The sequence below is a fragment of the Dreissena polymorpha genome, chromosome 8, assembly GCF_020536995.1.
Source record: "Dreissena polymorpha isolate Duluth1 chromosome 8, UMN_Dpol_1.0, whole genome shotgun sequence".
Classification (NCBI taxonomy): Eukaryota; Metazoa; Mollusca; class Bivalvia; order Myida; family Dreissenidae; genus Dreissena; species Dreissena polymorpha.
The window spans coordinates 3,014,393-3,040,857 of record NC_068362.1 but is presented as its reverse complement, the minus strand read 5'-3'; the positions used below and the strand labels follow the sequence as shown (position 1 = coordinate 3,040,857).

The following is a 26,465-nucleotide window of genomic DNA, read 5'->3' as shown; positions in this document are numbered from 1 at the left end:
ATCACGTCGGCGTCGGCGTCCGGTTAAGTTTTGCGTTTAGGTCCACTTTTCTCAGAAAGTATCAATGCTATTGCATTCAAACTTGGTACACTTACTTACTATCATGAGGGGACTGGGCAGGCAAAGTTAGATAACTCTGGCATGCATTTTGACAGAATTATGTGCCCTTTTTATACTTAGAAAATTTTGGTTAAGTTTTGCATTTAGGTCCACTTTTCTCAGAAAGTATCAATGCTATTGCATTCAAACTTGGTACACTTACTTACTATCATGAGGGGACTGGGCAGGCAAAGTTAGATAACTCTGGCATGCATTTTGACAGAATAATGTGCCCTTTTTATACTTAGAAAATTGAAAATTTTGGTTAAGTTTTGTGTTTAGGTCCATTTTATTCCTTAAGTATCAAAGCTATTGCTTTCATACTTGCAACACTTACTGTCATAAGGGGACTGTGCAGGCAAAGTAATGTAACTCTGACTAGCATTTTGACAGAATTATGTGCCCTTTTATACTTAGAAAATTGAAAATTTGGTTAAGTTTTGTGTTTAGGTCCACTTTATTCCTACAGTATCAAAGATATTGCTTTCATACTTGCAACACTTATTAACTATCATAAGGGGACTGTGCAGGCAAAGTTATGTAACTCTGATTGGCATTTGGACGGAATTATGGGCCCTTTATACTCGGAAAATTTAACATTTGGTTAAGTTTTGTGTTTTGGTCCACTTTACCACTAAAGTATCATAGATATTGCTTTCATACTTGGAACACTCGCAAACTATCATAAGGGTACAGTAAAAGGACAATATGCATAACTCTGGTTGTCATTTTTACGGAATTATGGCCCTTTTTTGACATAGTAACTTTGAATTTATGGTTAAATTTTGTGTTTCGATCCACTTTACTTCTTAAGTATCAAGGCTATTGCTTTCAAACTTCAAATACTTTCATGCTATCATGAGGTTACTGTATCTGGCAAGTTGAATTTTACCTTGACCTTTGAATGACCTTTACTCTCAAGGTCAAATTATTAAATTTTGCTAAAATTGCCATAACTTCTTTAGTTATGATTAGATTTGATTGATACTTTGACAAAACTACTCTTAGCTGACATACCACAATAGACTCCACCCAAACCATCCCCCGTGCCCTCCCCCCCCCATTTTTTTTTTTTTAAGATCATCTCACAAATGACCACCACACCCTCACACTATACCCCCCCCCCACCACACCCCCATTTTTTTTTTGAAACGGTTAAAAAAACACAAATATTTATGTTTATTATTTTAGGTTTGAAATACCGTCCAACCATCACACCCAAGAATCCCCCCCCCCCCCCCTAATTTATTTTTTTTTTTTTTTTATTTTAAGATCATCTCACAAATTACCACCACACCCTCACATTACAGGCTTTTTCTGCTCCATTTTGGGAATACGCCACACTGGAATTTTGGGAATTTCGCGTCGTGAAAACCCCCATTTTGGGAAAAAAATTATTCGCAATATTGGCTCAATTGGGAAAAATTATTGCATATAAATAGTATTTGTTATATTTCAAAGAAGCCGTTAACTGGTAAATAACATTTTTTTTGATAACTTATTATTAAAATTTTACAAAGTATTATGAACATGTGAGATAAGTGCAGTTTTTGAATCTGAATTTGGGGAAAAGGCCTGAAAAAATCGTGCGAAGCGCCGGATTTTGAGGAAAATGGGAAAGTCTTAAATTATCATAAACATATTTTACAGTTTTTAAAACAAATTCAAGGCAACAGATAACTTAATTATGCAACACTTTGTATTTTCTATTTCTAAATATTTTAAGGTAAAAAAAAAAAAAAAAAAAAAATTTTTTTTTTTTTTTTTTTTTTGGAATTGGGAATTTTTTTTTTAATTGGGAAAAAAACAACCAGATTTGCATTGGGAATGGGGCCGAATTTCGGACCCGTGGCATAGGGCGGAAAAAGCCTGCATTATACCCCCCCCCCCAACTTTTTTTTTTTGAAACAGTTAAAAAACACAAATATTTATTTATATTAATGTTTGAAATACCGTCCAACCATCGCACCCAAGAATCCCCCCCTCCCCCCCCCCCCCCGAATTTTTATTTTTGCATTTTTTTCGCATTTGTAGAAGAAAATGTAATAAATGTCGGCACCCCCACACTATACTACCCTCTTCACTCCACCCCTCCCTCCTTTGTGATGGAAAATGAGAGTCCCTTCACCTTTAAAAAGAAAATAGATGAGCGGTCTGCAGTCGCAAGGCGGTGCTCTTGTTATCTTTTGTTTCAACCAATGCTATTGACATCACTGCATGATATTTTGAATCCCTGACATATTTTTTTTTCATTTAGTGATTGTACTCACTAAATGATGTTTTGACTATTTTTTGAGACTTCACTCAGTACTGCAGATTATCTTATGTGATTATTCTGCATCGAAACCTCGGCATTTTCAAAAAATAAATAAAGCATCCATTTCAATATAAAGAAGTGAAACTCCAGCTGCTGGAGCAGTATTGAAATCTTATTTCAAACAATTAGTTGGTCCTTTATTTATGGCAAGTGACCGATTGCCGAAACAGAACAAAACAGCACAATACAGCACAATACAAAACAACATAAACACAAATAAGAATAAAGCTGGGGTCACCGCCTTGGAACGGTCAATGCAACACATTGGGGGTTTAAACCTGGTTATACAGGGTTCGACATTAACATTTTTTGCAGCCAGACCATCGGACCAGCTCCTCTTAAAATGTACTAGCCCGAATCTCATGTCTACTAGACCATACATTACATAGCAAATAAATACAATTGTGTCGTGTAACTGTTTAATCAGGTTTTATCAGTAAATAATTAGTGAACACAAGAAAGTTATTTTGATGCACAAAGTAAAAAATAAAATAAAACTATTTAACAACATAAATTGTTTGTTATAATTTCACTGTTTATCACCAGTTAAACAAATGATGTCTGTACAGCAGGTGACATTTATTCAACGTCATCAAATTCTGGCCTTCTTGACCGCTGTGCTCCATGCTACCACAGCTCCAAGGCCCTTTTTCAATCATAATCTGTGTCAGTTTTACCATCGGATTCTTCTTTATTAACTTATTTGTTGGACGAAAATCCAATCTTGAAAAAAGCCATTCTTTAAATAACATTTTCTCTTCTGCTACGCCAAAATGTTTACATTGATGATACCGATTGTCGATAAAAGTCGTAAAAACATGATGTTAAGTTCTAAGAAACTGCAGAAAATCATTAATATTCATGACAACTTGACCAATGGAAACAAGCAATTTCTTCGGGAAGCTCTCCTTCGCGTCTAAAAATAGCGATGAATCATGTGAATGCTCCGCGTTTATTTATATACGCTAGTTTTGTTCTGATGTATATAACGGATACGAGAGTTATTTTACACATTAAGAGAAAAAGGTTTTCAGTTAGCTATAGTTATATGAATCAGTATAGATTTTTTATGTACGACCAGTCGGACAAGCTAGCCCACAGTTTTACTAGCCCGACCACCGATCTTACTAGACAATGTCTGTCGGACGTGCCTTAGTGTCGAACCCTGTTATAGAGCGCTCAACCTCACACTTGGCCCAGCAATATTCATAATACATTTAAGTGTAGATAAAATTTAACGTCATAGCATTGTAACTCAAATTAAACAATAATAAAGATAATTATCGCGCAAATACAGGAAGAAGCAGCAATAATGGGTGTAAAAATTCCATATTACATTGCTTGGTTGTTTATGTGACTGCTAAAAAATAAAATAATAATAATTCAGGGTTCGCACAGGGCTTGAAAAGTGCTTGAAAACGAGTCCAAGGCTTGAAAAGCCCTTGAACAAAGGTTGGCCTTGAAAAAGTGCTTGAAAAGTGCTTATTTCATGTAAAAAAGCCTTGAAAATGTTTATTTATGCTCAAATTACTTTTATCATGGCTTTAATTATTTTACTTAAATCGTTCTTAAGGGAAATATTATGAAAATTTATCATAAATTCCTTTGCGCAAAAAAAGTTGAATACGAAATATAAGTTTCGTACACTATTTAGTACGAAACGTTGTGTACATGTCACAGATTATGTGTACTACGTCAGAGATTCTCCATTGTGATCAATTTTTGCTAGTGAAAACGCAGGGATGGGGAAGTGTCGTTTCAAACCAGGGTGGTTAACTGAATAAGAGGAGAGAGCTGGAAGAACTGGAAAAGGAAATCAATTCTGTTAAAGACAAAATGTTATAGTAACTGACTGCTGTTCAAATGTAATGAACTAGTCTGTTTGATGTGAGCATAGAAAGAGACAATGTGTTTGTTTGTAATAACTTTTAAAAGTAAATACAGTACAGCCAATGCGGAACAAACGTATTTCGCGATCCGCGGCGGCAAGGGAAACAAGTGGATGCCGCGTCAGTAGGCGGCGGCAAGTCGCATTTCGCCGCGAAACTTCGCATCTGTCCGCCGAGGCATGCCGCGATCCGCGACATGATGCCGAGTCGATGCGCATCATGAAATAAAAAATCTTTTTAAATTTTTTAGTTACATGTAGTTAACAAATTTTGAAAGAACAATTAGAATAATAATTAAAATTATAATAAATGTATTGTGCGCGGATTGTATTAGCATATACATGTAAACATAGTTAATGTGTCTGGCCAATTAAGTTTGTTTCCCGCCCGTAGTGTATGTATTTCACACATAAACAATGTCACATAATTATGTTTTTGCACATACAAGTGGTCAAGGCTCCAGCATATGGTGGATTTATAAATTAATTGCATGTTGATTTTGCTATTATATTTAAGCTGAGAAAATTAGCAGTTTGAAGCCACATCAATAATCAAGACGGTGACGACGTATTTGTTGTTTTGTTAATTATCAGCTTATTATAACTATTGTTTGAATATGTGTATGTAAACACGTTTGATTTTGTTCATATTATACAGTTAATATCGCTACTAATTACCCGATAATTCTGTATATTCCAGTTTAAAAGCAAATGCTGGTAAATATTTACGATACACAAACATTCTCGATATTTCCTTAAGTATCAAATACATTTTGGCATGTGTTACTATTCATAGAGATGATGAATTAACGTCTAATCGGGGCTTTTTTTTCAACTGAACACGCGATTTACGCTTGACGTGATGTTCATGTATTTATACAACACAAAATTCACCCAAACTTTCCAAACAATGTTCTACATGTCTGCATAATTTTCGCGCGCTTTTTATGAAACAAAGGATATTTTAGCACTGTTTATTTGACGCTAGAATTTGCCAAAGGTCGCGTTAGCATTAAAATTCTGAAGTGTGTTTCGGATTACAAATTTAATAATGATAATCGAACGAAACATTAACAGTTGCGCGTAATTAATTCTACGATTCACATACATGTATGTACATGTAGGTGGATATCTTTTCACTCGCTCTGACGCGTACGTATGCGGCGGATTTACTCCGCTAAATTACGCGAGGTTAATACAGACTCTGCGTCGTTGCGCGGATCGATGCTGATTGCCACGGCGATACGCCGCGTGAACACACGATTCGGCGGCCGCATACTAATAATCTGGCCGTGGCGTAGCCGCGGATTATGTTTGTGCCGCGTTGGCTGTACTGTACATATGTGAGACTCATTGAGTTAAGGATGGATAACATGTATGAGTAATGGTGGAATAAGTGTAATGTGTTTGAGCAAATAAAAAACGATATTTACTATGTTAATCTGGTTTGAAAATGCAGTTTTTAAAGGAAACTAACGTACAGTTCTCGGCCTTGAAAATGAAAATTTGGCCTTGAAAAGTCCTTGAAAAGTGCTTGAATTTAGGTTTGAGATTTCTGTTTGAACCATGTAATTAAATCAAACAAGAAACGCCTATCAGAGAGAAAATAGAAATAAAATGGAACGTTCTAAACCCAATGACCTATGCATGTAGATTACAACTGGGAAAGTCGGTCGTATGACGTCACACAAATCCATAATGACATAATGAAGTGAACAAAATCCAGGGGCAGTGCTGTAAATAAAAATATGAATGGGGCTGTGCTACTAATAAAACAAGTTTAGGTGATTTAATATTAAGAATCAAATGAATAAAAATGGTAATTCCATTAAAGCGACATTATTGGAATCAAACAGTATATAGGTGTTATGACATTTGACGACAGAAATGATTTGATGTACGATGTGAATCTAAATGTAGTTTTCATGCAGTTTTGTGCATGTTTGTTTTTGTTTATTTCGGACTGCAATTTCAGCATTTTCACACGTGAAGGAATAAAATAAATTAACAAAGATCACATTTTGAGTTTGTTTTTATTCCTTGTAATGGATACCTATAGTCCTACGGTCGATATAGACCCGATATGGGAGAGCGAGGTGCGAAGTGGGGGGCAGTTGTACCCAGGGTACCCCATGCCTATGTATCCGGGAGTGTATCCTGGGAGTTGGCAGCCAGGTCATTATTACCCTGATGCTTGGAAGTTGGATGGGAGGGCCAGGGAATTATATGTACTCGCCCATACCGCCAATGCCGCAGGGATATGGGGCTACGCCACAGGTGGTGCCAGAATGGGCTACAACGAATGAAACGCCTTTGAGGCCTGAGGCCAGAGAAGGGGCACAGGGCGTAAGAAGAAATATTGCTCTGGCAATGGGTGGCAATATGGGGGGAGCAGGAGTGGGGCAACAGAGGGTGAGGCTCCAGTGCTGCAGCCAGCTTTTCAAAATAGAGGGAAGCTTCCCCAATAAGGGCACATTTCACGCGCAATTTTGGAAAATAGGGCATTTGGTTATACATATACTTGAGTATATACTTTGGTTATACTATATACTTATTAATTGCAAACACTAGTACATTGGATGACTTAACCAATTGTATGCTGTTCCTCATTTTGTGTAATGAAATTACAATAAACATATTACTATCTACATTGGCGCTAAGGAAAACAACTTAGTAGCCAATTTCCTAACAGACTTGGGCTAGCATCCGACTTACACGCATTAGAGATATATAGATATCATATTTCTTTACAGTGTGTGCGGGGGGGGGGGGAATTTTGATGTTTTTTTATCACCTATCATCATTGAACTGCATGTTAATCTTTCAGGTTTCAGTTTCAGCATCAGTGGCCTTTTAGAAGAAAATGAAATGTAGAAAATATGAAATAAATTCAGGGGTTTCACTGGATCAAAAAAACGTTATGACTGTCACTACTTAAATTCGTTGCTTTAAATAACTTTGAGCCAATGTTTGTCCACAATAATAATATTTATTAAAACGAAAATCTATATTGACAAATTTAAAGTCTAAACAATGATCAATGTCACCATGAAGTAGCATCCAGTCTGGAGATTAAAATGAAACATTGTTATTGTTAATAATAGGATATATTTATATCGCAACACGTTATTTTAACTAATGTCAACAACGTTGACAGTTTTGTTAGGTCGCGAAAATATATGACAATATCAACATTACATTTTACTTGCAGAGTGATAAATCCTCCTTCCAAACAAGTTCTTTATTTGTTGAAATAACAACTGTCTGCCCCTATTCATTTTAAAATTCATCATGATTGAGGACAGACAGTGTTTTAAAGTTCAGAAATAAAATCCAAACACAAATATGTTTCCATTCCGTAATTTGGGACTTAAAAATAACCGCATATTCGCATTTAAAAAAGATGATTAATTTTCAAATGTTAATAGGTATTTTGACTTAAAATTCACTATTTTTCCAAACAAAAAAATACAGCAAGAAATTCAGAAGTTTAAAAAAATCAAAAGTGCGGAGTTTTATTTCATTCAGTGTGATTGTGCCTAACCAAGCGTGACCTCAGAGATAATCTTTCACAGCATGTTACTATCGTCTGCAACAAAAGGCTAATTAGTGATCTGATAACAAACCATGCCCTTGGGGCTTATTTGTTAACAATGTGTTGACTTAATACACCCCAGGCAGTCATGTAAGGGTGTTATCTGTGTATTCATGTCGATGTTTCTGGCGATTTATACTGCCTGAAAACAGGAATTTAGAGATCAAAAGGGCATTTGACAGAAAAATAGAGGGGCGCTTTTTAAGTGGGCAAATTTTAGAGGGGCGCAGCGCCCCTCAATTTATTGCTAGCTGGAGCACTGGGCTCCAATCTTTGCCAAAATCATTTACGTACGATGACAAAGGGAGCTGGCAGGCTTTCCTGACAAAGTTCGGAAAGTTTGCCTCTATTTTTGAATGGACGGAAGAGGACAAAGTAGAGATTATAGAACTTCCGAAAGAGAGCAAAGAACAGCTGGCGGCTATGCTCACAGATAAAGCACGCGTTGACCAAGAATTGAGGGAGCTGCAAGCCCAGTTTCAAAACTGCAGAGTTCCCTCGAGAGTAAGTTACAGCAGCAGATACACCAGGCACGGGAGATGATAGAACAGTTAGATACAGACAGACAGATAGCCATTGCAGAGATGAAGCAGCAAGTTCATGAAGAGAATGAGAGAAAAGATGGAGAAATCTTAAGGTCGAGGTCACAGGCACAGTCACTCGGTCAGGAAAACACGCAGCTGAAGAAACGCATTGAAAAGTTGGAGACAGACAAATAGCCATTGCAGAGGTGAAGCAGCAAGTTCATGAAGAGAAGGAGAGAAAAGATGGAGAAATCTTAAGATTAAGGTCACGGGCACAGTCACTCGGTCAGGAGAACACTCTACTGAAGGAACGCATTGAAAAGTTGAAGATAGCTTCAACAAATCAGTTGGAGAAAGCCCGTGCAAATCAGTTGGCGAAAGCTCGTGCAATCTTCAAGCGTTTGAAAGCAGAGAAGTCGAAGGCGATTGCTAAGGGGGAGTCGAGACTGAAGGAGTATGAGAACAAAATGAAACTGGAGAAGGAGAACCTGCAGAAGCAGGGCAATGACTTCCAGAATATGGAACAAGACGTTAACCAACTGCAAACGAGACTGGCACAAAGTGAGGAGATTATGCCTTGCGGAGGGGTGTGTGAAACTGCTGCTATAGATCTTGGTGTAGTGGACACAAGATTGGTAATGCAAGAAGACTGCAAGAAAACGCTACAGTTGGAATATGACAGTCCCAAGTCATATGACCAGACACAGTGTTCACATTATTGGAGCAACCGGCCTATGATTATGATTTCTGTTTTACACAAAAGTGGCTGATGCATGGAACTGAGCCACCTGATGTAAGCTCGTCTTGGTGGTTTAGTAGCAACCACAGACATATTTTTTAAATTAAAGTTATCTTGTTCTTTTTTATTTTTTCTGAAAGAGATTGAAAAGACAATTAAATAACTTTTTGAGTATTTGAAATATCTTAAGTAGAACCAAAGTTATGAGCTTTTAAAGTTTTAAACTTTGCGTCGCTTTTATGAATTCTCTCCCAATACTTTAGTCCAGTACTTTCATGTCTTCGCGGAACCTTTTCGAAGAAATATTTTAGTTAAATTGCTGTAACTTTTTTATTTATGATTCAAATGTCATAATATTTGGTAGTCTTATGTATTTTTTCATGATCTATCCATTGCAGCAACTTTCAATGCAGTATCTCCACTCATTACCAAGATAATTGCTTATTACTACAGAAAAAAATTGCAAAAAAACAACAAATGTTTACCAACTTTATTCAAGATCTTTTTTTATATATATTATAGTTTTGTTCAGTTTTTTTGCATAATCAAACATGCTATGGTATATTCAAACAATATATCAATGATTCAATAACACATGTTATATAATAGATACATTAATCTTAAGTGTAATAAAGATATGAACATCAGCTGCAACAATGTAAGCCCTGCAATACAACTTGAAAGAATTTCATTGTGTAATATATGTAACACTTGCTTAAAAAATAAGGGGTTGTCAATCTGTGAATTCATTCATCTATAGTAGCAGCTGAATTTATTGTTTAAATGCAACAGCACATTTATGTGAAAAAACACTCTTTGTATTTGTTATACAGTTCATTGAGTTCAATGTAATCCTTGAAGAACCTCTGGCGCCCCGGGTTCATGCATTCAACTTTTGGTGTGATTCAAAATGCACAAGCTCCAAAACCAGTCCATTTTTAATGTCTACATTTGGCAGTTCCGAAGGACACTCTTCAACTTTGCACAGCCATGAAATCTTAACGTTGTATTCTTGACAGAACGGACCAGGGTGTATGTCTCTGTCACACTGCATAGTTGGTTTCTGAAATGAAAAATAAATATATATATAATATATATATATAATTATGTTGTATTTTTATTGTATTTACAACCCAACATAATAAGTATAAATAAAAATACAGCTCTAGATTGTAAATGAAGATGAATTTTATTTAACTGACATAGTGCTCTTCAAAATAACATTAAACATATCTGTATGAATTTTAATAAAATAATAACAGTAAATGCCATTACAATATGATTTGTCTACTTAAAAGCCATATAATGCTTATATGAATTGATTTCTGGTTTATAATATAAATCAAATCTCTGATTTATGCAAGGTTAACCAATTTATGCCTAGCGTCTAGAAAAAAGGCATTGGCAAACTGTGTAGACCAAGATGAGACGCTGCACGATGTGGCGTCTCATCTGGATCTGCGCTGTTTGCTTAAAGGAATTTCTGTAAAAAATATTCTAAATATATAAATAAATATACTAGACATCCCTAATTTTGGAAATAAATTGATCCAACTTAGAAGGATGGGAGAGTCCACTGGGCATAAATGGATTAAGAAACAAGTTAGCTTAAGTTAAGGACTAGGGTTAACAAGATTTCTTAGAAGATTAACAGGGTTATAGTAATACTGTGATACATAAAACAAACTTATACATCGAATACATAACATAAATAGTCGTTTTGAAACATGAACTTATTGTTTTAAAACGATTTTTCTAGGAAACTAACGTTTACAAAATGTAATTAATAACGGGTCACAAACTGTGACGATGACATACATCATCGTAAAATCAACAAAACAATGCAGTGCTTTATTTACATTAAATACATCGCATTCTTATTTAAATCAAACAAAAAACATTATTTTATTTGTTTGCAAGCGATAGTTACCTGTTTCGAACAATTAAATCTATATATTTATCGATTCAACTACAGCGGGTAAGCAATTTTGGAATTTTCCAAGATGGCGTGGTATGGAAAAATTTCTCAGACGCGTGGCCTTGATGACCCCGCACATTCGAATCACGATGCGATCGTCAATTTCTACTCAATTTTAACAATTTATACACCATTTTAACCAGCAGAAATTGAATTTTTTTACGATATATGCCGCTGTTATGTATTTTCTATACTTTTCGTTCCATTTTCGTCTAACTTTAGGGCTTTGTTGTTTCATTATTTTTTGTCGTAGAACTAAGCGGCTTACATTATGTAAACAACAATCTTTTATTTGATTGGTCAAATTAAAATCATTTGCATATGTTACGAAACTACGATCGCATTCAACTTTGTTTACACACATGTTTACTAAAACGCCGCCGGGAGCTCGCTCAATACCGACGCTTCAAAGCATCAAATAGGCAAACTAATTATCAATAGTCTTAATCAACAAACAATGAACAAATAATAAAGAAGTTTATATCATTGTAAAGTTTATTTATTAAGCTTTAATTACATAGCATTTTCATTATTATTGCATGATAATTACTTATTGAAATATTGGTTAGAAGTAAACAACCCCTCGGAAATCGATACGATATCGATAAATTCTAGTGGGCTTATCAGGTCTTCTGTGGTTGCTAGGTTTAGTGCGTATGCACTAAATGAGATGGTAGCGACGGTGTGAAGAGTGGTCGATTACAGTGACCGGTTGAATAACACACCCAATGGTGGTTCAGCCGTGAGATGCAACGAGTTCGTCGAGCAATGTAAATGTAGTAGGCTCTACGTAGAATCAGTAGTCTCAATTTGGGGCTAATTCGGGTTGTTAGTAGAGAAGGTGTAAGTGCCTGTATCGGGTTAAGTTCCGAAAACCAGGCGTGAAGGAGTTCTCGTCTATGCCTTTAGGAATAGGCAAGGCGGAGGTAGTTGTGTGGAGAATGCCATTTTTCATCTGATTGACAGGTGAAGGCAGAGCTCAGTTTGATGGTTCACTCTAACCTAGTTAAGCTGAAGGGAGCAAGATAGTTTCCGGTTTGGGAGTAGTAGAAATTATTGGAATGAAAGGGTAGAATTATTTGTGTGTTCGTGAACGGTTTCTATATTGTTGAGAGTTTGCACTGAGTATGAAGAGATTGTATGTTGATGGATTGGAAACAACTTTTTGAAACAAAAGAATCGTTCTTGAATTACAATAATCTTTCAGTTACTTTGCAGTATATTGCATGTCGGATTATACAAGATTAAATACAAGAGTAAGTATCTTATGCATCCTTTCCTTTTCGAAAAGTTCTCGCAAGTATAAAGTCAAAGTATGGTTTTAGAAATGCTGTCAATTATTATGATGTCCTTAATAGTGGACCATGATTGCTGAGTGGTAATTGGTGAAGGCGTGATTACACATTTAGCTTTCAGAACAACTGTGAACCATACCTTAATAGTGGACCATGATTGCTGGGTGGTAATTGGTGAAGGCATGATTACACATTTAGCTTTCAGAACAACTGTGAACCATACCTTAATAGTGGTACAGACATTGAAATTCAGATTTAAATCTACAAGCAAGTCGGGCTAGTACTATTGGAATTTGAACAAGCCCGAGTCAGATTTTACTAGCCCAAACATTTTTGTTAAAAATGCAGATAAACATAACATAAAACATCCAAAGAAGCATTCATTTATTCAATCTTTTAGAATACAGTACAAATCTCTTATTAATTTCATCCTCATCCAAGTTATCTTCCTCGTCATCTGTACCAGCCTCTATCGGATCCTGAAATAAGAAGAAATTAATTTCACACACGGATTTCAATCAAATCACAATTATAAGTATATACATAAAGTTTAGGTAAAATATTAGCATAAATGTATCCCATATATCCATGTAAAACAGAGAGCAAACCTGAACCACCAGAAAATATATAAGCAATTAAGTGCCAGGTTATTCTACAACAAGCCAGTTGACAAATGCGTCAATCACAGTTACCTCAGATTCGCATTCCTCAACGACGTACTTGAATGACAACAACTCTGTGTCCCGAACGCAACGCAAAACCTTTATTTTACATAATACTAATCCGGGAACCACAAAACCATGCGCTTCATGCGCTGCAGTAATCAAATTATCGGCTGATTGCCCAGCACGTGTGCGCAGAGTGTTAAAACATAAGCGGCTGTTGATTTAAACGGCTCAAAACTTTGTTCACACATATTGAAAATGAAAGTGGAACTTGTTTTCTGTTTAATGAATTGTACAAGCATGTCGGGCTTGAAATATTGGATTTCCTACAAGCCCCAAAGAAAAAATACTAGTTTTTTGCTGTCGGACTAGTGCGAATTTCGACGACTGGTGGACCATGATTTCTGGGTGGTAATTGGTGAAGGCATGATTACACATTGAGCGTTCAGAACAACTGTGAACCATACCTTAAAAATTATTAACATCTATATTTGTAAAGTTGTCTATGTTAGCGTTTCCGATCGCCAAAGGCGATTGAATCTTTCAGCTGGCGATTAAAGTTTAAAATGTTAATGTAAATGGCGATTGCAAAAAACCCTGATATTTCTCTATAAGTATATAATATTCCCTACTTTTAAAGAGAACTCTGTACCAATTTCCGCATGTAATCGCCATAAAAGCTCCAGGTGGTAATAGATAGTCCATTGATAAGAGATAACCGGATGCCCGTTTCGTATATTCAAGCCACATAACACAGTCATGTATGCTGACAGATGCATCACGGGAAATTTTCGGGTAACTTTCCAGTCGCCAAACTGTGATATTTAACGTCCAATCGGTTACGAGAATGTTTATAGAGGCGGAGTTATATAGCGATTATTATTTTTGATTGACGTCGGTCACATAGTAAGCGTTTATCGCACGTTTATCAACAATGATTCACAGTTGTAGCAGTAATACGTGATATAAAACCGGTAAATAAAGCAGTACATTAAAGGCGGTTTCAGGCATCATCATCACACCTATTTACCGTACTGTAAACAATCATTAATTATGAGAAGTTAATTGCAATTGGTGAGCAGTGTAAAATTACTTACGGCGAGTAAGTTGTGAAAAACAAAACCCGTTAATAATTTGATGCGGTAACAAATTGAATCCAGTGCATGTATATTTTATCATGTCTATTTGTAGAACTGATTTACACCGTTTTTCTACAGCCACGTGATAATAACTATTTACTATGCATTAATACCAGTATGCCATGTAAAACCCGTGTTATAAGAATGAGCGCGAAATTATTGCTGTCATCTGCAATGACAAGTTCTACGCATGCAAAGCAAGACCCACCCAATCAAAGACTGGGGCATATCTACAAGTTCTAACATTGTATACTGTTTATGCAAGTGCATGAAAATAAATATAAATGAAAAATAAAAAAAACATGAAATTGTTTGATTTCAGGTAACAAATAATTTATTTAAATGTGACTTCATTGATAATTTAATACAGTCATTGTTGATACCTATAGATTCATGATAATGATTATGTCGTTCATTGAGCAGATAAGGTTATAATGTGGGTCGTAGTGCTGAAATTTGGCTACTAATTTTTTTTCCTTAGCGCCAACCTAGAGTTGTGCATGGTAATTTGTATGGAATGTAGGTTAAATTGTGCAGGTTGTCTATCATTATGTAACAAGAAATCTACGTTATTGTCGGAACTAAACGTCGATATAGGATGAAATAATGTTATGAACTGGGATTTAGATGTGAAAATGATACGTGTGTGCGAATGCTTTATGGGTATAAATGGGGTTACCTTAGTGACGGTTTTGGTATGGATGCCATCCCAAACAAAACAGAAGATTGGAGTTATAGGGGGTTGTGAGTTTTGTGAGGAGTACATTGCATAGCCTTGCTGAAGAGGCCATCGTCATCTCTGATTCAGAGGTGGAGGCAGAAGCTCCGGTCGAAGTTATACCGGGGTCTCGGCAGGCGGAGGGTGCTGTAGTTTGGCTCTCCTCTGAGGTTGAGGACTCCGGTTGAATGTTGGGCAGTGTGGATGGCAAGGAGGTGAGGGTGACGTGGGAGTTGGCTCCTACCGGAGAGGACAGACTCAGTTTCTCAGAGATGGAGGTGGATATTTCGGTTGGAGGATGAGGTGGAGGTGACAGATATGGCCGTAGTCCCAGAGTCTGGGAGGGTCAGCTTGGAGGATGAGATGGAGGTGAGAGAGATGGCCGTAGTCCCAGAGTCTGGGAGGGTCAGGTTGGAGGATGAGGTGGAGGTGAGAGAGATGGCCGTAGTCCAAGAGTCTGGGAGGGTCAGGTTGGAGGATGAGGTCGAGGTGAGAGAGATGGCCGTAGTGCCAGAGTCTGGGAGGGTCAGGTTGGAGGATGAGGTGGATGTGAGAGAGATGGCCGTAGTCCAAGAGTCTGGAAGGGTTAGGTTGGAGGATGAGGTGGATGTGAGAGAGATGGCTGTAGTGCCAGAGTCTGGGAGGGTCAGGTTGGAGGATGAGGTGGATGTGAGAGAGATGGCCGTAGTCCAAGAGTCTGGGAGGGTCAGGTTGGAGGATGAGGTGGATGTGAGAGAGATGGCCGTAGTCCAAGAGTCTGGGAGGGTCAGGTTGGAGGATGAGGTCGAGGTGACAGATATGGCCGTAGTCCAAGAGTCTGGGAGGGTCAGGTTGGAGGATGAGGTGGATGTGAGAGAGATGGCCGTAGTCCAAGAGTCTGGAAGGGTCAGGTTGGAGGATGAGGTGGATGTGAGAGAGATGGCCGTAGTCCAAGAGTCTGGAAGGGTCAGGTTGGAGGATGAGGTGGATGTGAGAGAGATGGCCGTAGTCCAAGAGTCTGGAAGGGTCAGGTTGGAGGATGAGGTCGAGGTGACAGATATGGCCGTAGTCCAAGAGTCTGGAAGGGTCAGGTTGGAGGATGAGGTGGATGTGAGAGAGATGGCTGTAGTGCCAGAGTCTGGAAGGGTCAGGTTGGAGGATGAGGTGGATGTGAGAGAGATGGCCGTAGTCCAAGAGTCTGGGAGGGTCAGGTTAGAGGATGAGGTGGATGTGAGAGAGATGGCCGTAGTCCAAGAGTCTGGAAGGGTCAGGTTGGAGGATGAGGTGGATGTGAGAGAGATGGCCGTAGTCCCAGAGTCTGGAAGGGTCAGGTTGGAGGATGAGGTGGATGTGAGAGAGATGGCCGTAGTCCAAGAGTCTGGAAGGGTCAGGTTGGAGGATGAGGTCGAGGTGACAGATATGGCCGTAGTCCAAGAGTCTGGAAGGGTCAGGTTGGAGGATGAGGTGGATGTGAGAGAGATGGCCGTAGTCCAAGAGTCTGGGAGGGTCAGGTTGGAGGATGAGGTGGATGTGAGAGAGATGGCCGTAGTCCAAGAGTCTGGAAGGGTCAGGTTGGAGGATGAGGTGGATGTGAGAGAGATGGCCGTAGTCCCAGAGTCTGGAAGGGTCAGGTTGGAGGATGAGGTGGATGTGAGAGAGATGGCCGTAGTCCAAGAGTCTGGAAGGGTCAGGTTGGAGGATGAGGTGGATGTGAGAGAGATGGCTGTAGTGCCAGAGTCTGGAAGGGTCAGGTTGGAGGATGAGGTGGATGTGAGAGAGATGGCCGTAGTCCAAGAGTCTGGAAGGGTCAGGTTGGAGGATGAGGTGGATGTGAGAGAGATGGCCGTAGTCCAAGAGTCTGGAAGGGTCAGGTTGGAGGATGAGGTGGATGTGAGAGAGATGGCCGTAGTGCCAGAGTCTGGGAGGGTCAGGTTGGAGGATGAGGTGGATGTGAGAGAGATGGCTGTAGTGCCAGAGTCTGGGAGGGTCAGGTTGGAGGATGAGGTGGATGTGAGAGAGATGGCCGTAGTTCAAGAATCTGGGAGGGTCAGGTTGGAGGATGAGGTGGATGTGAGAGAGATGGCCGTAGTGCCAGAGTCTGGAAGGGTCAGGTTGGAGGATGAGGTGGATGTGAGAGAGATGGCCGTAGTCCCAGAGTCTGGAAGGGTCAGGTTGGAGGATGAGGTGGATGTGAGAGAGATGGCCGTAGTCCAAGAGTCTGGAAGGGTCAGGTTGGAGGATGAGGTGGATGTGAGAGAGATGGCTGAAGTGCCAGAGTCTGGAAGGGTCAGGTTGGAGGATGAGGTGGATGTGAGAGAGATGGCCGTAGTGCCAGAGTCTGGAAGGGTCAGGTTGGAGGATGAGGTGGATGTGAGAGAGATGGCCGTAGTCCAAGAGTCTGGAAGGGTCAGGTTGGAGGATGAGGTGGATGTGAGAGAGATGGCCGTAGTGCCAGAGTCTGGGAGGGTCAGGTTGGAGGATGAGGTGGATGTGAGAGAGATGGCTGTAGTGCCAGAGTCTGGGAGGGTCAGGTTGGAGGATGAGGTGGATGTGAGAGAGATGGCCGTAGTCCAAGAGTCTGGGAGGGTCAGGTTGGAGGATGAGGTGGATGTGAGAGAGATGGCCGTAGTGCCAGAGTCTGGAAGGGTCAGGTTGGAGGATGAAGTGGATGTGAGAGAGATGGCTGTAGTGCCAGAGTCTGGGAGGGTCAGGTTGGAGGATGAGGTGGATGTGAGAGAGATGGCTGTAGTGCCAGAGTCTGGGAGGGTCAGGTTGGAGGATGAGGTGGATGTGAAAGAGATGGCCGTAGTCCAAGAGTCTGGAAGGGTCAGGTTGGAGGATGAGGTGGATGTGAGAGAGATGGCCGTAGTCCAAGAGTCTGGAAGGGTCAGGTTGGAGGATGAGGTGGATGTGAGAGAGATGGCTGTAGTGCCAGAGTCTGGGAGGGTCAGGTTGGAGGATGAGGTGGATGTGAGAGAGATGGCCGTAGTGCCAGAGTCTGGGAGGGTCAGGTTGGAGGATGAGGTGGATGTGAGAGAAATGGCTGTAGTGCCAGAGTCTGGGAGGGTCAGGTTGGAGGATGAGGTGGATGTGAGAGAGATGGCCGTAGTCCAAGAGTCTGGAAGGGTCAGGTTGGAGGATGAGGTGGATGTGAGAGAGATGGCTGTAGTGCCAGAGTCTGGGAGGGTCAGGTTGGAGGATGAGGTGGATGTGAGAGAGATGGCCGTAGTGCCAGAGTCTGGGAGGGTCAGGTTGGAGGATGAGGTGGATGTGAGATGGCTGTAGTGCCAGAGTCTGGGAGGGTCAGGTTGGAGGATGAGGTGGATGTGAGAGAGATGGCCGTAGTGCCAGAGTCTGGGAGGGTCAGGTTGGAGGATGAGGTGGATGTGAGAGAGATGGCTGTAGTGCCAGAGTCTGGGAGGGTCAGGTTGGAGGATGAGGTGGATGTGAGAGAGATGGCCGTAGTCCAAGAATCTGGGAGGGTCAGGTTGGAGGATGAGGTGGATGTGAGAGAGATGGCTGTAGTGCCAGAGTCTGGGAGGGTCAGGTTGGAGGATGAGTTGGATGTGAGAGAGATGGCCGTAGTGCCAGAGTCTGGAAGGGTCAGGTTGGAGGATGAGGTGGATGTGAGAGAGATGGCTGTAGTGCCAGAGTCTTGGAGGGTCCAGTTTGAGGCGGATATGGAGGTGTTTGGGAAGGATATGGTCCGAGAGTAGGAATGCAGTACCTTTTGCATTCGAAAGTCACTTCCACTGGATCCAAGTTAAAGTAGCCGGTATTGCGGGCCCAGTGGACTCGTACACCGGATGGGGAAACACGGGAAGTGGTGAATGGATAAGTTTGGTCTTTAACCAGATTTCTGGTGGGTCATGTGGGGGAAGGGATATGAGCCGTGTGGTGTAAGATTTGGTGTAACTTGGACGGGCAGCTCATAGTGGGTGTGAATACATAATTTTAACATTCTAGTGGGGACTTAAGTGCCTTAAATGTTGGTTAGGTATTAAACAATTATAGAGTTAAGCCTTAGACGGGGATTGTAAAGCTAAATTGGGCTAAGGAGGGGGGCTTGTTAGAACGGGGAGGAGTGTGGTAAAGACCGGTTCGACTAGACTGTCCCGACTTGTCCAGCAGTGGCTACTGGGAAATAGTCTCCAGTTCCGGTTGCCGAGATTTGGACGGCTGATTTTCTGCCTTTGTAGATAATTGTTTTCGTGGAAAGGCTTTTCTCGGGGCGTTGTCCACTTTAGGTAGCGGAGATTTGGAAAGCTTATTAACCGCTTTGGTAGATGTTGCTTTATAGCCGCTTATTTCTAGACTTCTTTCCTCAAAATTCGAACTTCCTCTTCTCATTGTTTTCACTTCGATGTCCTTCATCGTCTGGCAATCTGATTTTATTCTTTTTGCATGACTTGGCTCAGACTAACTGATAAGAGTTCCGCCTTTCATATCAGGAAAACGAGATATGTGTCCTTACATTTATTCATGATGATTCTCTAAAACAAATATAATACATATATACAAACAAATATAATACATATATAATGTAAACAATCAATCAAACAAAACATTTAAAATGTTAATGCAAATAAATAATTCAAATAATCGCGCTCACGTAATAATAATACATACAGAGATTCATATACAATATAAATACCAACAATATATTTACCAACATATATCCTTCCATACTCGCTAAGGCGCATTTAAAAACAATTTCAATCTTAGCGTTTATTTTCCAAAATAGACAATAACAATAAATGACGTAAGCGTCAAACGTTAAAGTATTTGGCGCAACGTTATAATTAACTTTCGCGTACATTAACGTAGTATTTAAATATTATTTATAACTGCGTTAACACTTACTGCAACTTGCGTCTGACTCAGCAAGGTCATCTCCCATGACTCCAGCTCGCTTTCCTTTAATCTTTGAAATGTGTTGTTTCAGTTGAATGTTTTCTTCTTTCAATGCGATATTTTTGGATAGTAATGTTTTGCTCTCAGTCCGCTCTCTTCTTAATTCTCGTCTTAATAATGCAACCGTTGATGATGTTGATGATGGCTCCATTATTGTAAGTTAAGTGGTTGATACTGTCTGGCAATAAACCTTTGCCAGACGTTTTATTGGTTAAAATAAGTAACCAAGATATACAGATTTATAATGTATTAAACATGTGGTATGAAGTTGGACGACCGCCGTCCAACTAGCATAATAAACAGTACACAAATTAAAATATTGAAAACAGTGGCATCTGTACCAAGGTTAACAAAGTAACAATTGACTAGAACATGACAGGACTAGATAAAATAGTTTAAAAACACCACTGACGGGACCATTGGTGTTGTTGTTGTTTAAATAATAAGCTTTTCAATAATGCCAAGGTGGGTGGGGGGAGGATTGTGGAAAAATTCCTGAAAGTCTTGGAGAAAAAACACGCTGCTGGCTTCTTTGTTCGTCCAAAAAGAGGCTGGTATAGGTTACACACGGATAGTTTTCAACTATAGCTTTCTTAAAGGTTATCGCTCAGCCTCTACCCAGTTGGCATTTTTATTGCACCCAATTATAATAACAACGTGCTGAATATAAATAACTTTTATCGTACCAATAAAGTATTGTTTTTTTATACTTTGTTTTGCATATCAAGTGCATTGTCATTGAAGTGAAATATGTATCTCTTCGTTGATGTAAGCGACTTTCTAAAAAAGTCTTCAGTACGTCAAACTACAAATTAAAGGAAAAAATACATACATTTAATGACGCATCTAAATAGTGATTAATTCTGGCAAATACATATATAAAGAATAATAGGCAATTCCAATGGTGTTAACCCTTTTAGCGCTGGAACTGAATTTTAAAGGACTTTGCAAAGAGCCTGGATCCAGATGAGACGCCACAGAACGTGGCGTCTCATTAGGATCCAAACTGTTTGCCATCCTGATAGTTTTTCTTGAAAAAACAATCAAAGAAAGTGCAAATTACAGAAATCCAGCAGACAACACCCCAGCGGACGACAAATTTCCAGCATGCAAATGGTTAATTTGGGGAAGCCATGGTAGATTTCAGTCGCGAAAACTGATAACATAAAACAACTTTAAAGTTGAACGCCTTATGAGCAGAAAATGAGACATTTACAATACGACACTTTAAAGAGCAAAGGTTATGTTCTGGGAGAGGTCAAATGTTTACATAACTGAATTCATAAGGCCCTGGTTTAAGGATATGTTACATTTCATCGGTTAATTATAAATAGAAATTAACATATTCTCAGCAGGAAGTGGGGCATAAAGCACTTTTATTCTTTAAAAATGTGTAAAAAATGGAGGAGTACGATGAATGTTTTCTGATTTATGACATGGATTCTGACCTGCCTTTCTATGGATTTGATGAAGCAGAGTTTGAAAGTAATAGAGATGTGTTAATTGAAGTTAAATGATTTACTTTGAGCCAGAAATTAACGTTACGAGTAGAGCTAATGGTTTAAATGTGGCAACGGATTTAATGGATTCGCTCGAATTCTGGACGAGTGTTGTGTCTGTAAAATATTAAATGGAAAGCTGTAAATGTATCAAGTCGGAAAAGAAAACGGATGGTTGCATAATGGTATGCGTGAAATAATGTAATTCGTGAAATAATGTAATTTTACGTATTTATTTTCATAGTTATGTCATTTTGTAACCATTCACATTCGCAGGGGTGTGATTTTTCCGCGGATCCGCTTACTTCCGCGGATGGTGTTGTCCCGGATGTCACTTCTGAGATTTGCGTAAATTCGTTTTAAAAAATGTGGGGGAGAGGGGCTACCACTGATTTCGGCATTTTCCGCATTTTACACTGGAAGATTCTGCCTAAGCACTTGTAAAACGAGCCATATAATTGGCCGTCGTTTCCCAATCTTCCAATTAAAATTGTGTTCTTAAAATGCGCTCAGCTGATTTGTTTGCAGATGGCGCCGTTGTGAAGAGAAAATTAAGATTATTGAAATAACAAATAGCAATCGAATAAACGACTGACATCACCTAATCTGATAGGAATAATGAAATGTGTTTGTCAAAAAAAAGACAACGTTTTAGATACAAGCAACACATATTTTGTTAAGAAATGTGCCCACTGAATTTGTGTTACGGAAACCAGTGTTCGCAAATTGGAGTTAAGTCTACTCGCGAAGTAAAATAATTTAGAAGAGTATTGTTTGAACATGGAAATAGACAAACATGATTTGATTTATATGTCTGTGGGTCTGTGTATAATCAGATTCATATGCATATTCTGCTTTATTATGAAAGTCACGCTGTTCAGTTAACTGAAATAGCTTTGAACTGAGTGAAGATGTGAAATGCAAGATATTGAAAGGTAAAAAAATTAAATATATTAATTTAACTCAGTTAATACATCATTAACACCAGAAGAACACTCAAGTGTGTTTGTTTATATTTAGTCTATTAACTGTAATTCAATACATTGAAAAACTGCTGCTATTGATCACAATAAATACTTAACTGTTTACTTTGCATCCTCAGTATGTTAAATGTGAAGTTTAACAGGTTTTTATAAAGAAATATTGTTATGAAGTTCAAGAAGTTGTTTATTTTAATGTCTGTTTTTAGGTTTGTCATTGCGTTATGCGCGCCATTCGCGTAGTCAAAATCAGTCAACAGAATTTTCCTTCCCTCTGACTTTGCCTCAATCACACCCCTGATTCGTCACTATTTGGAATTCCCGTTTCTAAAAATAGAACATTTTGGTAGCAACAACAAGGGGGGGCGACTCGTGATGTCAGAAATTGTTAAGGTTACAATATACTAAATAATCGAGTCATGAAGGGCTGTACTCTCTAAACAAATCATCATTTTTTCCTCGAAGGCATGTTATACACTTTAGACTGTTGTTCTGGTTTTATCGTTTGGAGATATTGATAGGGTAAGCATAGGTGTTCACTACTGAATCCCTGAAATAGGATAAAGTTGGAGATTAAAGTAAAAAAATGGCACTGCAAAAGGTTACAATCCACTAGAAAACGGCCGAAAAAAAGGTGCAAAAACAGTCGATTTTGATTTGAGTCGAATTCTTTTTTGGTTTGAACATGACATACTTTTTTTATTGCTTAAATCCATTCAGCTAAGAATGCCCGTCAAGAAAAGGTATGGTTATGGGGGTCTCTATGTGCAAAATGTTGTATTTATTTTCGCTCAAAGTTGTCGCTTTTACATCGAAACATATAAGGAAACTATTTAGTATATTTTGACCTAAACATTTACTTCAGCAGCAACTTCCCTGTATCTTGCAACTATGCTTTCAGCGCCATTGGCGCTCTTGTTTACTGTGGGTAGCTGTGTGACAGGGTTGAGGGTCACGCTTGTTTTTTCTCCCCTTGTTCCAACTGCATAGTTCTAAATTCTAAATTCTAAAATGTAATCATCCACAGCAAACAATACAGCCGCAATATGGTTTATGTTACAAGCTGATTCCATTGAGTATGTATGGCTTAATGATAAATACTTTATTTTTTATTTGTTATATAGATACACATCTCTTACAACTTTCTGTCTTAAAAGGCAAATAGTTTCATGAAACATGCAGTATGAACATGGGTTACTAACACAAAGTACAGCTAAATCATGCTTACCTGTCAATTAGTTCTAGTTTATTTCCAGTTGATTTTTAACCTTGGCATTGAAACCATCTCTGTAATTCAACAACTGAATGCTCAGTTACATCACTTGAGCGAAATTTTGCTCCAAGTACATCATTTTTCCGTCAATTTTACAGCATACATCTTGGTTGAAAAACTTGGTGTACGCTAGAGAACATAGGTTCTTGTGAGGAACTAGGTTTTTCATGAGAACCTAGGTTTTCATTCTGAGAACTTAAGTTCTTGTTTGATATCCAAGGTTTTCACAAAAACCTAGGTTCTGGAAAGCTTTCCGTGTCTTCTCTCTGATAACCTGGGTTTTCATGAGAACCCAAGATTTTATTTGGGAACCATAGTTCTCATGAGAACCTAGGTTTTCATTCTGAGAACCTAGGTTCTCATTTTGAGAACCTTGGTTCTCATGAGAAACCTAGTTTCTTGGGATTATGCATCAAACCGCTTGCCATATAGTTTCCCCTTATCTATGCTTTAAAACTGTTGATTAACATACTAGTTTCCCCTTATCAATACTTTAAAACTGTTGATATACATACTAGTTTCCCCTTATCAATACTTTAAAACTGTTGATATACATACTAGTTTCCCCTTATCAATACTTTAAAACTGTTGATATACATACAAGCTGCTCCATGTGATGAGCACGTTCCTTCCACCTGAAGGCCTCCATTTTGTCCCCAAATCGTCGGTCCACCGACTGGGTAGTTAGTGGGCTGGCGGGGGTTGCCCTGACTGGGGAACTGATGGGTGGGGCTCCTGGCGGGGAGTTCATCACTTCATCATCATGAGTACCTGTGAAAAATTAAATAATTATCAAAACTATTATTTATACTTTATACCTGAAATTCATTTTTAGACCACTCAAAATATCAAAGCTTGCCATACAATCACATTTGTCTTGAGGAAGGTATGTTTGTGTGTCTGACAATCACAAGAGTAAGCAGACACATGAACCTACCATGTGACATAGTTTTCAAGAAGTTTAGCTTCTAGCTTACTTTTTTTAGTTTAAGATTTGTTTTTGCTATGGGACAGACAGACAGACAGAAAGGCATGCATACATAGGCAATGATGGGTAGGTCAACAAGGAAAAACCAGTCATTATAAACAGGGTTTTTTTTGGCCCGATTTTATAGCCGAAATTCGGCTATGTTCCCAATCCCAAAAAGTATACTTTTTCCCCAAAATGTGGCAAAAAAATCTCAATTTCCAAAAAAAAAAAAAAAAAAAAAAAAATTTTTTTATTTTTTTTTTATTTTTTTTTAGAAATAAGTGTCTTATGTGTATTTTATCTCAATTATAGTTCAATTACATCTAACAAAGTATTATATGATGTTGTTCTTTTAATTTGATTGATTATAAAGAGTTATATCAAATTTAGTATTTCCCTAATCAGTGGACTTTTCGTTTGGAATAAAAAGGCTAATGAATTTATTTTCCCAATTTCATGAAAATGCCGATAAAATTCCCAATTCCAAAGCCATGGGCTATCGTCCCAAAAAGTGGAGAAAAAAAACCTGATAAATAAAAAAATATTATAAAGAACACACAAAATCAATTACTAGTTATTTTTATCTCTTATAAAGCAATGTCTCTCTCTTTCATTTTTCGAAAATTTCAACAATCTTTGATGTTTGATCATCATTTAGTTGCTGGCATCCCTCTTTGCACAGCATCATTAGTGCTGTCAATGTGTCCTGTGATAGACGGTTCCGATTGGTCGTGCAAAGATTGTTTGAAATCTTGAAACCAAACTGCGTCAGTAAACGGGATCCACTTGCCTGATGACTCTTTTTTAGTTTTTTTGCATAATATTTGCTATTATGACTCATTTCAAACTACGATAAGGTTACAAACCGACCTAAAACAGTACGCTGGCTGCCTGACAAAAGAACTGGAAACAGTAACGACTCTATTGATTGAACGCGCTGAATAATAAAACCCTAAATTAATCCAGCGCGTGGTTACACACAACTATACGATTTCTTTGTTCGCTCGCCGAAAGTTGGGTTTTGTTACGAAACTTTCGATCGTTTTGAGAAAAAATTCGGACGCCGATTGGGATTTTTTCAGGTGCCGATTGGGAATTGGGGAATTTTCGCTCGATTGGGAAAGTACCGTTTACCGGTACTTTATAAAGAAGGAGGAAAATCGCTGAAAACTTGCACTCTATAATATAATAACTGTCCAACATTTCAGCCTGAGGTATCATGTGTTCATTTTGAAATTAGGCAAGTTTTAAAGTTTTATGTAAATGCTGCATCTAATTGGATATTGCACCCCCATAACCCTTTTTTCATTTACTGGTGAAACTGCTTATTATGCAAATAAAAGTGTTAATATAATTCATGACTATTCCTTTTTCATAATCTAGCTGACTGACTTCGTGGTTTTGTGTGAATCTAAACAATGTGAATATTACATATTGTTATTGTATGCATACTTTCCTCGTCTCTAGTTTTCCTTTTGGTATTTCGTTTCCTTTTGGGTGCAGGCCCGTCTGTAAAAAACATAGACAAAAAGTCAGTACAAGATTGAATAAAAAAAAAACATACAATCTTTAAGATTAATATCACCGAATTTTCAATAATTGTGTATGCTATGGAGAGGTTGGGAGTATGGAACATTTAAATAAATCAAATAAAGCATGGTTGGAAAACCTAATTACATTGTTTTAGTATTATACATTGTTTTAGTATTAAATATTAATACAAATTATTGGCTAGATGAAGGCCATTGATTTTGTTAAAACTTGCCAACATAAACCAGACACTTGTGAATTCTATTAAAAAAAGCACAGCACATTACATTCTTGAACAATATTACTGGGATTCAGATATTCTATCTCGTGTTCATATTATAAATCAAAATTAAATATCTCACC

The 26,465-nt window shown here is 38.5% G+C and overlaps 1 protein-coding gene and 1 long non-coding RNA gene across 13 annotated transcripts in view; both read left to right on the top strand.

Moving 5' to 3' along the window:
• The window catches only part of LOC127842916 (uncharacterized), a 29,465-nt gene continuing 3,000 nt past the window's right edge, over positions 1-26,465 (top strand). The window contains exon 1 of the long non-coding RNA XR_008031972.1: positions 1-207. This is a non-coding gene — a long non-coding RNA (uncharacterized LOC127842916). The remainder of the gene's footprint in view (positions 208-26,465) is intronic.
• On the top strand, positions 14,757-19,157 carry LOC127842892 (uncharacterized). 12 transcript variants are annotated; one of them, XM_052372675.1, is made up of 3 exons: positions 14,757-15,920; positions 16,041-18,080; positions 18,257-19,157. In XM_052372675.1, the coding sequence occupies exons 1-3, from the start codon at positions 15,276-15,278 to the stop codon at positions 18,650-18,652; spliced, it is 3,081 nt and encodes a 1,026-aa protein (XP_052228635.1). In that variant the 5' UTR covers positions 14,757-15,275; the 3' UTR covers positions 18,653-19,157. The 12 variants fall into 12 exon arrangements, with proteins under 12 accessions (XP_052228635.1, XP_052228638.1, XP_052228634.1 ...); XM_052372678.1 differs by having other exon boundaries at positions 14,757-15,980; positions 16,281-18,080; XM_052372674.1 differs by having other exon boundaries at positions 14,757-15,980.